At 46.6% G+C, this 12,865-nt stretch overlaps 1 protein-coding gene across 1 annotated transcript in view; it reads right to left on the reverse strand.

Annotated features, from left to right (window-relative positions):
- Nucleotides 1-4,769: 4,769 nt before the first annotated feature.
- kiz (kizuna centrosomal protein) overlaps nt 4,770-12,865 on the reverse strand; it is a 55,633-nt gene continuing 47,537 nt past the window's right edge. Inside the window, exon 14 of the mRNA XM_084311133.1 lies at nt 4,770-6,022. Coding sequence (XP_084167259.1) covers nt 5,919-6,022 — 104 coding nt within the window. The 3' untranslated portion in view covers nt 4,770-5,918. The remainder of the gene's footprint in view (nt 6,023-12,865) is intronic.

The raw sequence follows: 12,865 nt of genomic DNA on the forward strand, positions 1-12,865 counted from the left end.
AATGTGTGCCACCTGTATGGCCAGCCATCAGCTAAGAATGTGAATGATGCAAGATATAAAGCATTTATTTATACTTTATTTATCCAGGAATGTCCCATTGAGATACAAGATCTCTTCTTCCAGGGAGTCCTGACCAACACGGCACACAACAAGTTTCAACATAAAACAGGGCATTAAACAAAAAACATATAATTCAAATATAAATACAGAAGGTAATTTGTGCAGTGGCAAGGAGCATAATCACATCAACAATAGCATCAGGTAAAACAGTTACATGTTTCGTGAAGGGCTAATCATAGCATACCTTTAAAAGCATTTACAGTAGGAAGTTCCTCTAGACAAAGTTTTACTTGCAGCGTATTCAGGGCCGGACTGGGAAAATAATTCATACCGGGAGATATAGCGCGAAATATAGCCCCAGTCAGGCCACTTTTTAAGCGGGGGGTCTGGGGGTCCCCCACCAGGATTTTTTTTGTTACAAAGACTTAATTTCCTGCATTCTGGTGAATTTTAGTGCATGTGAATCACAAACTAATGAGCCAACAATTGCTTAGTACAATGTACTGTTATGGACCTCAAATAAAACTGTTGTGGCACTAGCAATGCTACACTCTCCACCTTCAAAAAGAAAAAAGCAAGAGCACAACATATTTTTCTATTTACTATTATAATACAGTTAACCACTCTCTCCTGTAAGGGCCTTTCTTTTTCTTTGTTTTATCCCTCTCTCCTCCACTCTTTCTCTTTCTTCCACTGTCCATCTTGACATCAACGTTAATTGACTTTCGCTCTACTGTATCTCTCCCGAGTCCCTCACTACCTGGCTCACTGCCTGGCTGTTATTCTGCATCTGAGTGCCGTCTGCCATTCCATTCTCCGCCTCCGCTGTCAATCAGTTGTATCGCCTGGTCCCGCCTCCACCAATCACAAGCGGCAGCACGGCTCCATTGTGTGTGTGTGTGTCCGCGTGAGAGAGAGAGTAAGATAGTTCTCCAACTTTGTGCAGACAGTGAAATCCTGGTTGTTCCCCACCCATCTAGGTTATCTAACTATCGCGCCGCGCCGCCGCCACAACTAGAAACAATGGCCTGGCAAAAAAAAATTAATATTTTTTTTTTTTTTTTATCTGTGCAGGCCAGGCCACCGGGAAAACTCCCGGTGCTCCCGATGGCCAGTCCGGGCCTGAGCGTATTCCATAAAAAGGGAGCATAGTGGGAGAAGCTCTGACTGCATCAAAGGAACATTTAAAAGCATCCCATTTGCTGCTCGTCTGGTATTAAAAAAGCAAGTATAAAAGGACAGAAGTCTGGAGATATATAAGGGCAGCTTACCTAGCAATGACTTAAGGATCCACGTCTCTGTGCGGATCTCGGCCTGTCTGTCCGACATCTCAGCCTGGATGACGTCCAACCACCTCAAACTGAACCTAAGCAAAACAGAATTGCTCCACCTGCCGGCCAAATCCTCCCCCCTAACCGACCTTTCAATCACAGTCGAGAATGCAGCTGTGACTGCGTCCCCGACCGCCAAGAACCTTGGTGTTGTCCTCGACGACCAGTTGAACTTCTCTGCTCACATCGCAGCGACGACCAGAACCTGCCGATTCCTCCTGAGCAACGTCAGAAGGATACGCCCCTTCCTGACAAAAGAAGCCACCCAACTCCTCGTCCAATCAACAGTCATCTCCCGCCTCGACTACTGCAATGCACTGCTCGCTGGCCTCCCGGCCACTGCCACTAAGCCTCTTCAACTCATTCAGAACGCAGCGGCCCGCCTGATCTCAAACCTACCGAAGTCGGCCCATGTCACCCCACTTCTTAGGGACCTGCACTGGCTCCCCATTGCTGCACGAATCCGCTTCAAGGCCCTCGACCTAGCATACCGTGCGGCAAAGGGAACCGCTCCCGCCTACCTCCGGTCAATGGTCTCTAACTACACACCCTCAAGACCCCTACGCTCTGCATCTTCTGGCCGCCTCAGACCTACTCCTATCCAAGCTCCGGGAGGGTCATCAAAGAGAAGTCGCCTATTCTCAGTCCTTGCCCCACAATGGTGGAATGAACTACCCACCCCAGTTAGGACAGCCGAATCACGTCCAATCTTTCGCCGTCGACTAAAGACGCACTTCTTCAACCATTATCTGAATTAAAAAAAAAAAAAAAAAAAAAAAAAAAAAAAAATCTAACCCTAACTAACCGTACTGTCATGCACTTGTCCTAATAAACTAACCTACACTGTAGCACTCAACACTTTGATGAACATTGTTGCTCAGCTGATAGAGTTGTGCCCTTCCTGATGGCTTGTCGTACAGAACTTGTAAGTCGCTTTGGATAAAAGCGTCAGCTAAATGACTAAATGTAAATGTAAATGTAAAGGATAAAAATCAACATGTGTGATTGTCTTCTTTGGTACAGAGAGGACCATCCTAAGGACTGATACAGAGTGCAGTGGTGGGTGCGAGAGCCTGCACCCGTTACAAAACGTATGGCAGTATGGTACGCAGAATCCATTCTGCATGGCATCATCGGCTTTGCCAGAACTCTCTATGCCCCCGACAAGTGACACATTGTACCAACACTGCAAAGGGGGCAAATTACCAAGCAGCTATAATGAGACATTCATTGAAAGCTATAATGTGTGCCCCTTCACCTGTTGGCAATGGGTGGCACGTCGAGGATGGGGAGTTAACAGTGACCTGGATGACTACAAATCCGGCCCCTGATAGTGTGTTGCAGGTAGTCCACTGTGGTTGCAAACAAGGAACATTTTAGACAGGAAAATGTGTGTCTGCAAAACTGCCATGTACAGATCTTTGTCAATGCCAAAACTGTGCAAATGTTTCTAAGGAAACCGATGATAGGGCTACATGGGATGATGACTCAGATGATAGTGGTGAGGATGATTAACATCAGTGTTGCCTGGGAAGTGTGGAGGTTTATTCGTCACATACATACACAACTAACACAAGTTTAAAGTTTCTGTAAAGTGAAATGCTTGTTTCTGTATGAGCCCCTGAGTGTGCTTCATACAATAAAAACATAAAGTAAAGAGGAATATTCAATATACACATATATACAATACAGAGTAAAATGAGTAAACAGTGAGGTGTGTGGAGAGATCAGTGTCAAACTGATCTCAACAAATACAAACAAATCACACTACTACTCTATAATCCTAATCCCCTCGCCCTATACATCCCAAACCCAGTCCACACCCTCATCATCCCATGTAGCCCTATCTTCGGTTTCCTTAGAAACATTTGCAGTTTTGGACACAATGGTATGATTCTGGCCTGGTAGGTTAAGCCACCATTCTAGACAGTTTCAATATCTATCCCACCGTGTAGGGATGTCCCGATCACGTTTTTTTGCTCCCGATCCGATCCCGATCATATGATTTTGAGTATCTACCGATACCGATATTTCCCGATCCGATCAAAATTATTTTTTTTATTTTTTTTTATTCAACAAACATGACCATGTTCACGTCTTAAACTCATACTGAGGCCTTAGTTTTGGTTTTAAATTGCATATCATCATTCATTTATTTATTGTCACACAGAGCAGAAGAATTTTGCCAAAACAAACCAATAGTATCCAGCTGCAGAACAGCAGACCAGCCACACTCTCAGACCCAAACGCATTTCCTTTGATTTAATTATACATCAAATGATTTATGAAGTTAACTTTTCACCTGGATAACGTCAACATTCAGGGTGAATGTAATGTGAGAAATTGGGATAAAAAAAATTTAAATAAAAATTATTTGGGTCTGAGATTGTGCAATTTAAAACCAAAACTAAGGCCTCAGTATGAGTTTAAGACGTGAACATGGTCATGTTTGTTGAATAAAAAAAAAAAAGTAAAAAAAAAAAAAAAAATTTTTTTTTTTTTTTTTTTTGTCGATCCCGATCTTCGGAAAATCACGTGATCGGCCCCGATCCCGATCACGTGATCGGATCGGGACATCCCTACCACCGTGTCTGTTGTACACGTTCTTTCTGAACGGACGTGAGATGCATATAACATTGTTTCGAAACCTTTTTGCGAACTTTAGAAGGTGTTTTTTGTCCATTTTCGTCCTGTTCTGATGTAACGTTAATCTGTGGATGTCATTTGTTGTCACCCCGCGGCCGTATCCTCGCAACAGAGAGCTGCTATTGGTCGAGCGCAATATACGTGACCGAACTCGCACCAATTACGTCAAATAAAACTCTGTGGTGAACAAGTATCCGTTCGCGAGGAAAGATCTAGTCCCGACTTTAAAATTCTGATTGCGCAAAACGGGCAGGATTGTAAATGGAGAACCCTTTATTCCTAAATCTACACCAATATATCTTTCACCCAGAGTAAAAGTAGTCCGCCGAGGTGGGAACGAGATGAAACGATACAGCCTTCACCTTACGGCCTATGAGGAGAGCTAGGAAGATCATGGCAGACCCCACCCACCCGGATCAAAACCTTTTCACCATGCTTCCCCACAGCAGGCAACTACGGCTGCCCAGGACATTGAAAACCTGCCACAGACTATTAGACGTAAAATAACACAGGTATTGTCCTTTAATATTCATATCCATATCCATAGATCATGTCAGAAGGCTGATAGACTGGATGACTCCATGCCTCAACACGATTAAACACTCTTCCCCCATGGAAGGACGGTCTGACATTACATGCTGTAAGCTAAGAGAGTTGACTGAATAGATCATTATCTCGCAGGCACGGAGTCAGGGAAGTTCTTTTAAAAAATGTTTATTGTGTTGTTACGCATTAGTACAATATACCTCCACTTCTCCCGCAAGCTATCTGTCGCACACAAGTATCTGTTGACATGCTCCTTAACATGGATATTATGTTAGGGAGCCTTTTAGCAAACTCCAAATTATTCCACCAGTCCCTTTCCCTGTGGTGGGTCATGGATGGCTGAAGCCATTACTGGTAATGAGAGTGGAGTCCTACTCTAGAAGGTTCAGGCATGTGAAGCCACCTAAAGCTGACTAATGGAATCCTACTGATGCACTGGATGCCACAGGCTTTTACCACATTTACAGCGTGGCAAAATTTATGCTACAGAAATGATGAACTGTAAAATCTAAATTTCAGAACGTACCCTCCCACACAGCAAGTTTGGGTTATTAATAGATATAGTATGTACGGGGTAGTGAGAGGGGGGGTGATAAATCGCTAAAGCCTCTCATAGCAGTCCATTGTGTAGTTACGGCAATAACTCTAGTACCCTTGACCTATTAACCTCCTCCTCCTATTCTATGCATTTCTTTGTCCTTGTTCTCTCCCACAGCAGCTATACGTTTGTATTTTTCCTTTTTACACCAGCGCGATTTGCAAAGGAATGGCTCCAGAAACACACGCTGAGCGTTTCACCGCGGTCTCCATCCGCTCGGAGTTTGCCGGCAGCCCCAGCCGTTACATCATGTCCTGGGAGATGGGGGCCCTTCAACGGGTTCACGGGTTGCGCGGTAGCACCCAGAGTGGTCATTGTGCTTTGTCATTTCACAGGTGACTCACATCGCTGCACTCGAGCCGCGCTGGAGGGAGACCACTCGGAGATGCTTGTGGCATTCAAAATGCATGATTTCCAGCCTAGTGCAAACAAATCACTTTAAAAGATCTGTTTAATCTATTTCAAGCTGTTATTATGAGCCGGAAGAGTTGTTCAGATAAAGAGAATGAAGCAGGGTTAACATCAGAGCGTTGGACAACTCTTCACATACTTTACCCGCACTGAGAGCCATCAACTTTATTATTTGTTTTCTACGATACCGTGTGCATACGGTTCACAACGTAGACCCGGGATTTAATAAAACGAGTAAAGGAGCAAATTAACCCCTGTGTGTTGGCGGAGGAGCGGCTGGAGTGTGGCTTTGGCACGATTTTAAAGCAATCCCTCGGGCGTTAACGTCAGTCGTAGAAATCATCGGAGGCGGCGGCTTCTCTGTAGAAGGGCTGAGGACGCAAGGCTGCTTCGATCTCCGAGTCGCTGTCGTCCGACTCCCCCCAGAAAGCTAGAATAAAAGAGCATGAGGAAGACAGATGAGAACTGTGGGATTTGTTCAACTGCGTTTGTCATTTTGTCGGTCAAATGTTTTTCCTGCGTAACTTGTTTACACTTTCCAGACTTGTTTTAGGGTGGTTTCTCACTAGGCAAGTGTGATGAGAACGCTCCCCCCGTCACCGGGGACGCTGATTCGCTCCAAGCCGGGACCGCTTGAAAAAGTGCTTTTGGGTGCGAACCAGCGTCCCCGACGACAGAACAGAGCGTTTTGTGCAAACAAACCTGTAATGCTTTCATGCTTGCTTGAATTTTGGGCAGATAAAAACATACAGCAACAACTGGACAATACCCACAATACCCACCCGATATTTATGGGCAATTTGGCGAGTATTTGCGTGTGCATGGGTGTTATGTACTAGAGGCCTGATCACTCTGTGTCACGGGGCATGTAGGTGAGGGCTGCCACTTAGTTAATTAGTGCTGATTGGTTACCTGCTGGGAGGTTTAAAACCAGCCAGGCACACACACATGCAGGGTCTGTGTTTAGAAGAGTGTGGGTTACCAGATAGATTGTCACGTTCTTCCAGTCCTTATCCTTTTAGCTTACACTAGTAATTCCTTAAATAGTAGCACTTGAGTTAATACACAGGTTTTGGTGTCGGTTTTGCACATAGGTTGCGGGCCTTGAGCCAGGGTCGTAACAATTGGGGGCTCGTCCGGGATCTTTTACCCCTAGAACTTTGTTTGGTGTTTTTTTTTTTGTGTTGCACGGGGTGTCATCATGTTATGGTTTGGGTGGTGTTCGTTACATTTGGTGTAACGTGGGGGCTGAGCCATTTCATCAAACAGGTGAGTATGCCGTATTTGTTTGTAATTTGATGTGACTACTTATGCTGTTAAAATATATAGTTTAGTAGGCACCACATGTAGATAGGGACATTATTTTCTGGTTGTGGGTTAGCGTCCGGTGCACCACGTACTCCTGGGGCGGTCAATGAAATGATTGTATATGATCTTTGACTGGTAGCAGGTGTGGTTGAAGAAAGTTAGGTCTACAGGGCATTAGTTTAAGGGTAGGTAGGTTAGGGCGGCCAGGAAACACAGGTAGTGTGGTAGGGCTTGAATTAGTGTTTCTTAGGGTAGACATGTGGTAGGCCGGGTTTTTTTTTTCTTTTTTCTGCAGTTTAGACGTAGAAGCATATGTGGTCACATCAGGTTAGAAGGCGCACCTGTTTGGAATTGTTTGTTGGATTTATTTTGTTTTGTTTGTTTGAGTGTTTGTTGAGCATACCTGGTAGCACCTAACACCCTGAGTGTATGTCACGTCTATTTAGGGTGGGTGTGGTTTTTTTTTTTGGTTTTTTTTACGTCCTTGAAATGTGCGCTCCGTAGCACACATTGCCACAGCGTCCCTTTATGGTTGTTATTAGTGGCTTTGGCATTCAGTATGGTTCTTCAGTGGTTCGTCGTGGTTCTTTAGTCGTTCTTCGGTGGTTCTTTGGTGTTTCTTTGGTGACTCTATGGTGAACGGGTGGTGGCGCTGGTGTAGGAAAGATGGCTTCCGTTAGGGATTTTGTTGATCTCCCTTCGCATGACTTGTTGGAGAGGTTTTCCAAAGAACAGCTTCTGGAGCTTGCTGTACACTACAAGGTGGAGCTTTCTCCCAGTGAGAAACGGTTGAAGCCATCTGCCTTGAGTGCTTTAAGGGTGTTGCTCATTAGAGGGCAGGTGCTTGAGGAGAGGGTGGAGCAGCCTCCTTCGTCTGACGCGTCTCCGCTTTTATCTGGTGCAGAGGGTGAATGGAGGGTTAGAGAGTTGGAGTTTAAGGAGAGGCAGCTACACCAAGAGCGTGAGGAGAGGAGAGAGGAGCGTGAGCTTAAGGAGAGGAGAGAGGAGCGTGAGCATGAGCGTGAGCTTAAGGAGAGAGAGAGGAGAGAGGAGCGTGAGCTTAAAGAGAGGAAAGAGGAGCGGGAGCTTAAGGAGAGACAAATGTTGCTGGAGCACGAGCGTGCGCAGAAGGAGCTTGAGTATAAGCATGCTGCCTTACAGGCGGGTGTTCTGCATCCAGAGTCACGTTCCGGTTTTGATGTAGGCAGGAATATTAGGATGGTGCCTCCGTTTTTTGAGAAAGACGTGGAAAGATATTTCCCCCTTTTTGAACGGGTGGCAACCACATTGAAGTGGCCTGATACCGCCTGGACACTGCTGCTGCAATGTGTTTTGGTTGGTAGGGCACAAGAAGCCTACACTGCTCTGTCCCTTGAACAAAGCGCTGATTATGAACTTGTTAAAGCTTCCATATTGAGGGCTTATGAGTTGGTCCCCGAGGCCTATCGTCAGCGTTTTAGAGGTTATCGTAGGCAGGAGGGGCAGTCTTATGTTGAATTTGGAAAAGAGAAGGAGAACCTGTTTGACCGGTGGTGCACCTCGCAGAAAGCAGAGTCAAGGGAGCAGCTCAGACAGTTGGTTCTCCTAGAGGAATTTAAAAGGTGTGTTCCTGATAACGTGTCCACACATCTAAATGAGCATAAGGTATCGAAGATAGCCGACGCTGCTGTCTTGGCTGATGAGTTTGTGTTAACACACAAATCTGTCTTTGTAGAGGAGGGCCGTGTGGAGTCCAGGGGTAGTAGGCGTCCTTCTCAGGGGAGCCGGTTCCCGGCACCCGTGTCTGCTGGTCGGTTTACTTCGACTCCTAGGCAAGGTGGCTCTGCTAGTGCATTCCCAGAGGGGGTTATCTGTTTTTACTGTAAGGAGCCTGGTCATATCGTTGCTGGATGCCCTGTGCTTAAGCAGAAAAATGTAAAAACGGTGGCTCTGGTAGAAATCATGGACAGGACACCTATGCCGACATTAGAGGGTGGGGTGCGAAGTATCAAAGGTGCAGACAGGGAGCTAGAGGGCTCCTCAACATTTATGATGGATGGATTTGTTTCACTGGTTGGTGCATTAGGATCAAGGCAGGCTATTACAATATGGAGAGATACAGGAGCTTTCCAGTCTCTCATTCTGGATGGGATTTTGCCATTTTCGGAAGATTCTCCATTGCATTCCGGTGCCATTGTTCAGGGCTTTGGAGGAGGCTTTGTGAATACTCCTTTGCATGAGGTCTCGCTAAACTCTCCCTTAGTATCAGGCAATGTTGTCGTAGGAGTGTGTTCTCACATTCCCATAAAGGGGGTGTCCTTCATTCTAGGGAACGATTTGGCCGGTGGCAAAGTGCTGGCTACTCCAGTTGTAGTTCCCGTCCCTGTAGTTTCTGAGGTTCCTGATGAGCTCGCACAGAAGCATCCAGGAGTGTTTCCTGTGTGTGCGGTAACACGCGCAATGTCAAAGGTCAAATGTGACACCCATGAGGTTGTTAACTTAGATGGTGATATGACACTTAGTGACACGTTCTTTGTTGAGTTGAAAAGTGGCCCTGATGAGGGTTTTGGTAAGGTGATACCGTCTCATGAGCAGTTGGTACTAGAGCAAAACAAGGATGTCTCCTTGTCGTCCCTCTTTGAAGAGGCGGTTTTAGAGGATGCAATGGTAGATACGTCTCAAGGATACTTTGTTAGCAATGACGTGCTCATGAGAAAGTGGACACCACCTAACCTGTCCAGTCTGGATGACTGGGGCAGTGTGTTTCAGATTGTTGTTCCAGCCGTGTATCGTCCTGATATACTGCATCTAGCACATGATCATGATCTTGCTGGTCACATGGGGGTCAGGAAGACTTATGACCGTGTGCTGAGACATTTTTGTTGGCCTGGTTTGAAGTCAGATGTGGCACAATATTGTCGCTCGTGCCATGTGTGTCAGGTGGTTGGTAAACCAAACCAGAAGATCCCTCAGGCTCCTCTGCAGCCTATCCCTGCCGTTGGGGAACCTTTTGAGCGGATCCTCATTGACTGTGTTGGTCCCCTCCCTCGAACTAAGACAGGGAACCAGTACCTTTTGACTATTATGTGTGCAGCGACCCGTTTTCCTGAAGCCATTCCTTTACGCAAGATCACAGCCCCAGCTATATCCAAAGCTCTGGTTAGGTTTTTTTCGACGTTTGGTCTACCAAAGGTCATTCAATCAGATCAAGGGTCTAACTTCATGTCCCGTCTCTTTGCTCAGGTCCTCCAGCAGTTGTCTATCCAGCATTGCCCTTCCTCTGCCTATCATCCAGAGTCCCAGGGGGCGCTGGAGAGATTTCACCAGACTATCAAAACAATGCTGCGGGCATATTGTACGGAGTTCGACAAAGACTGGGATGATGGAATTCCTTTGCTTCTGTTTGCTGCTAGGGAGGTAACCCAGGAGTCTCTTGGATTCAGCCCGGCTGAGCTGGTGTTCGGCCACACAGTGAGGGGTCCTTTGAAACTGCTGAAGGAAAAGTGGTTGGCTGACCAGACTCCTTCCTCTACTAATTTGTTGGACTATGTGTGTGACTTCAGGCTTAAGCTTAGTAGAGCATGTGAACTAGCGAAAGAGAACCTAAAGGTAGCCCAAGGAAAAATGAAGGTGTGGTATGATAGGCGGGCCCGACATAGGGTGTTCTCACCGGGAGACAAGGTGTTGGTTCTCTCGCCTATTCTTGGGTCTGCATTACAGGCTAAATACAGTGGGCCATACTCCATTGAGCGCAAAGTTGGTGAGGTCGACTACTTGATTAAAACTCCCGACCGCAGGCGCAAGAGTAGATTATGTCACGTCAATATGTTGAAGGCGTACAATGATAGGGCTCAGATGGACCAGTCAGGGGTCAAGCCTGTGGCTATTCTGACAGTTTCTGCATCTCCTATTGTGGCCGACTGTTCTGTGTCGAAGGAGATTTCTCAGGGCAGGTTGCCAAACACCCAGATACTAGGTGACTTGGACTCACACCTGTCGTACTTGCCACTTCCTGAGCGTGCGGATGTGGTGCGCCTACTTAGACAGCATACACGTTTGTTTTCTGATGTCCCTAGTCGTACTAATGTACTCGAGCACGACATTGATGTTGGTAGTGCAGGGCCAATTAAGCAACATGCCTACAGGGTGAATCCGGAAAAACGACGGATCTTGAGTAAGGAAGTAGACTATATGGTGAGACATGGCATTGCGGAGCCCAGCTCTAGTGCGTGGAGCTCCCCCTGCCTGCTTGTTGATAAGCCAGACTGCACTCATCGGTTCTGTACTGACTTCCGTAAAGTTAATGCAGTAACCAAGCCGGACTCGTACCCTCTTCCTCGGATGGACGACTGTATCGATCGGGTGGGTTCAGCAGCCTTTGTAAGTAAATTGGATTTGCTGAAGGGATACTGGCAGGTTCCGCTTACTCCGCGAGCACGTGAGATATCCGCTTTTGTCACACCAGAGAGTTTCTGCCAGTATACAGTGATGGCCTTTGGCATGCGAAATGCCCCAGCGACGTTTCAGCGGCTAGTGAACAAGGTCCTGGCCGGAGTAGCGTTCTGTGAGGCATATCTGGATGACCTGGTTATCCACAGTTCCTCTTGGTCACAACATGTGGAGCATCTGGCGGAAGTGTTCAAGCGGTTGGGTGATGCTAACTTGACAGTTAACCTTGCGAAATGTGAATTTGGACAGGCCACGGTTACCTACCTGGGTAAGGTGGTTGGACGTGGGCATGTGTGCCCCATTACAGCTAAGGTGGAGGCTATAGTGGGCTTCCCTGCTCCCATCACCAGGCGGGAGTTAAAGCGCTTCCTAGGTATGGCAGGGTACTATAGGAGTTTCTGTAGGAACTTTGCTTCTGTTGTTGCCCCTTTGACCAATCTGCTCAGTCCTAAGGTACCTTTCGTGTGGACTGAGACTTGTCAACAGTCTTTTGAGAGCATCAAGGGTATTCTGATTAGCGCTCCCGTTCTGTCAGCTCCCGATTTTCAACTGCCATTCAAGTTGGCAGTGGATGCTAGTGACCTCGGTGCTGGAGCCGTCCTCCTGCAAGAGGATGCATTAGAGGTGGAGCACCCAGTGTGCTACTTTTCTAAAAAGTTTGACAGGCATCAACTGCACTACTCTACTATAGAGAAGGAGGCGCTCGCTTTGGTTCTTGCCTTGAACCATTTTGATGTTTACGTTGGATCCTCCAGTTTACCCCTTGTTGTGTATACAGACCATAACCCTTTGGTTTTTCTTCGCAGCATGGTGAACTCGAACCATCGTTTGATGCGATGGAGTTTGTTCCTCCAGGCGTATAACTTGGATATTCGCCACATTCGTGGGAGGGACAACGTGCTAGCAGACGCCCTCTCACGATCATAGTACCGGTGTTTGTGGTACCCGTTATCACTGTTGTGGTAGTGGCCCTGACAACTAAGGGGTCACAGTTGTTTTTTTTGTTTTGTCTATGAGTTGTTGTGTAGTGGTTGCCTCTTGGGCAACCAGTTTGGTGGGGGAGGTGTTATGTACTAGAGGCCTGATCACTCTGTGTCACGGGGCATGTAGGTGAGGGCTGCCACTTAGTTAATTAGTGCTGATTGGTTACCTGCTGGGAGGTTTAAAACCAGCCAGGCACACACACATGCAGGGTCTGTGTTTAGAAGAGTGTGGGTTACCAGATAGATTGTCACGTTCTTCCAGTCCTTATCCTTTTAGCTTACACTAGTAATTCCTTAAATAGTAGCACTTGAGTTAATACACAGGTTTTGGTGTCGGTTTTGCACATAGGTTGCGGGCCTTGAGCCAGGGTCGTAACAATGGGTACAACAGATCAGTCAACAATGTTGAGCTAAAGTGAAGAAGATGAGGCTTCAATATCTTAAAGTACGGGATGCAGTGCGCAAATCAGGCAGCTCATCTGATGACAAGGACACATTTCCGTGGTTTGATGCAGTGGACAGCATAATTGGCGAAAAACCAACCAGTGATCCCT

Source organism: Notolepis coatsorum (assembly GCF_963971535.1).
Source record: "Notolepis coatsorum genome assembly, chromosome: 3".
NCBI classification, from domain to species: Eukaryota; Metazoa; Chordata; class Actinopteri; order Aulopiformes; family Paralepididae; genus Notolepis; species Notolepis coatsorum.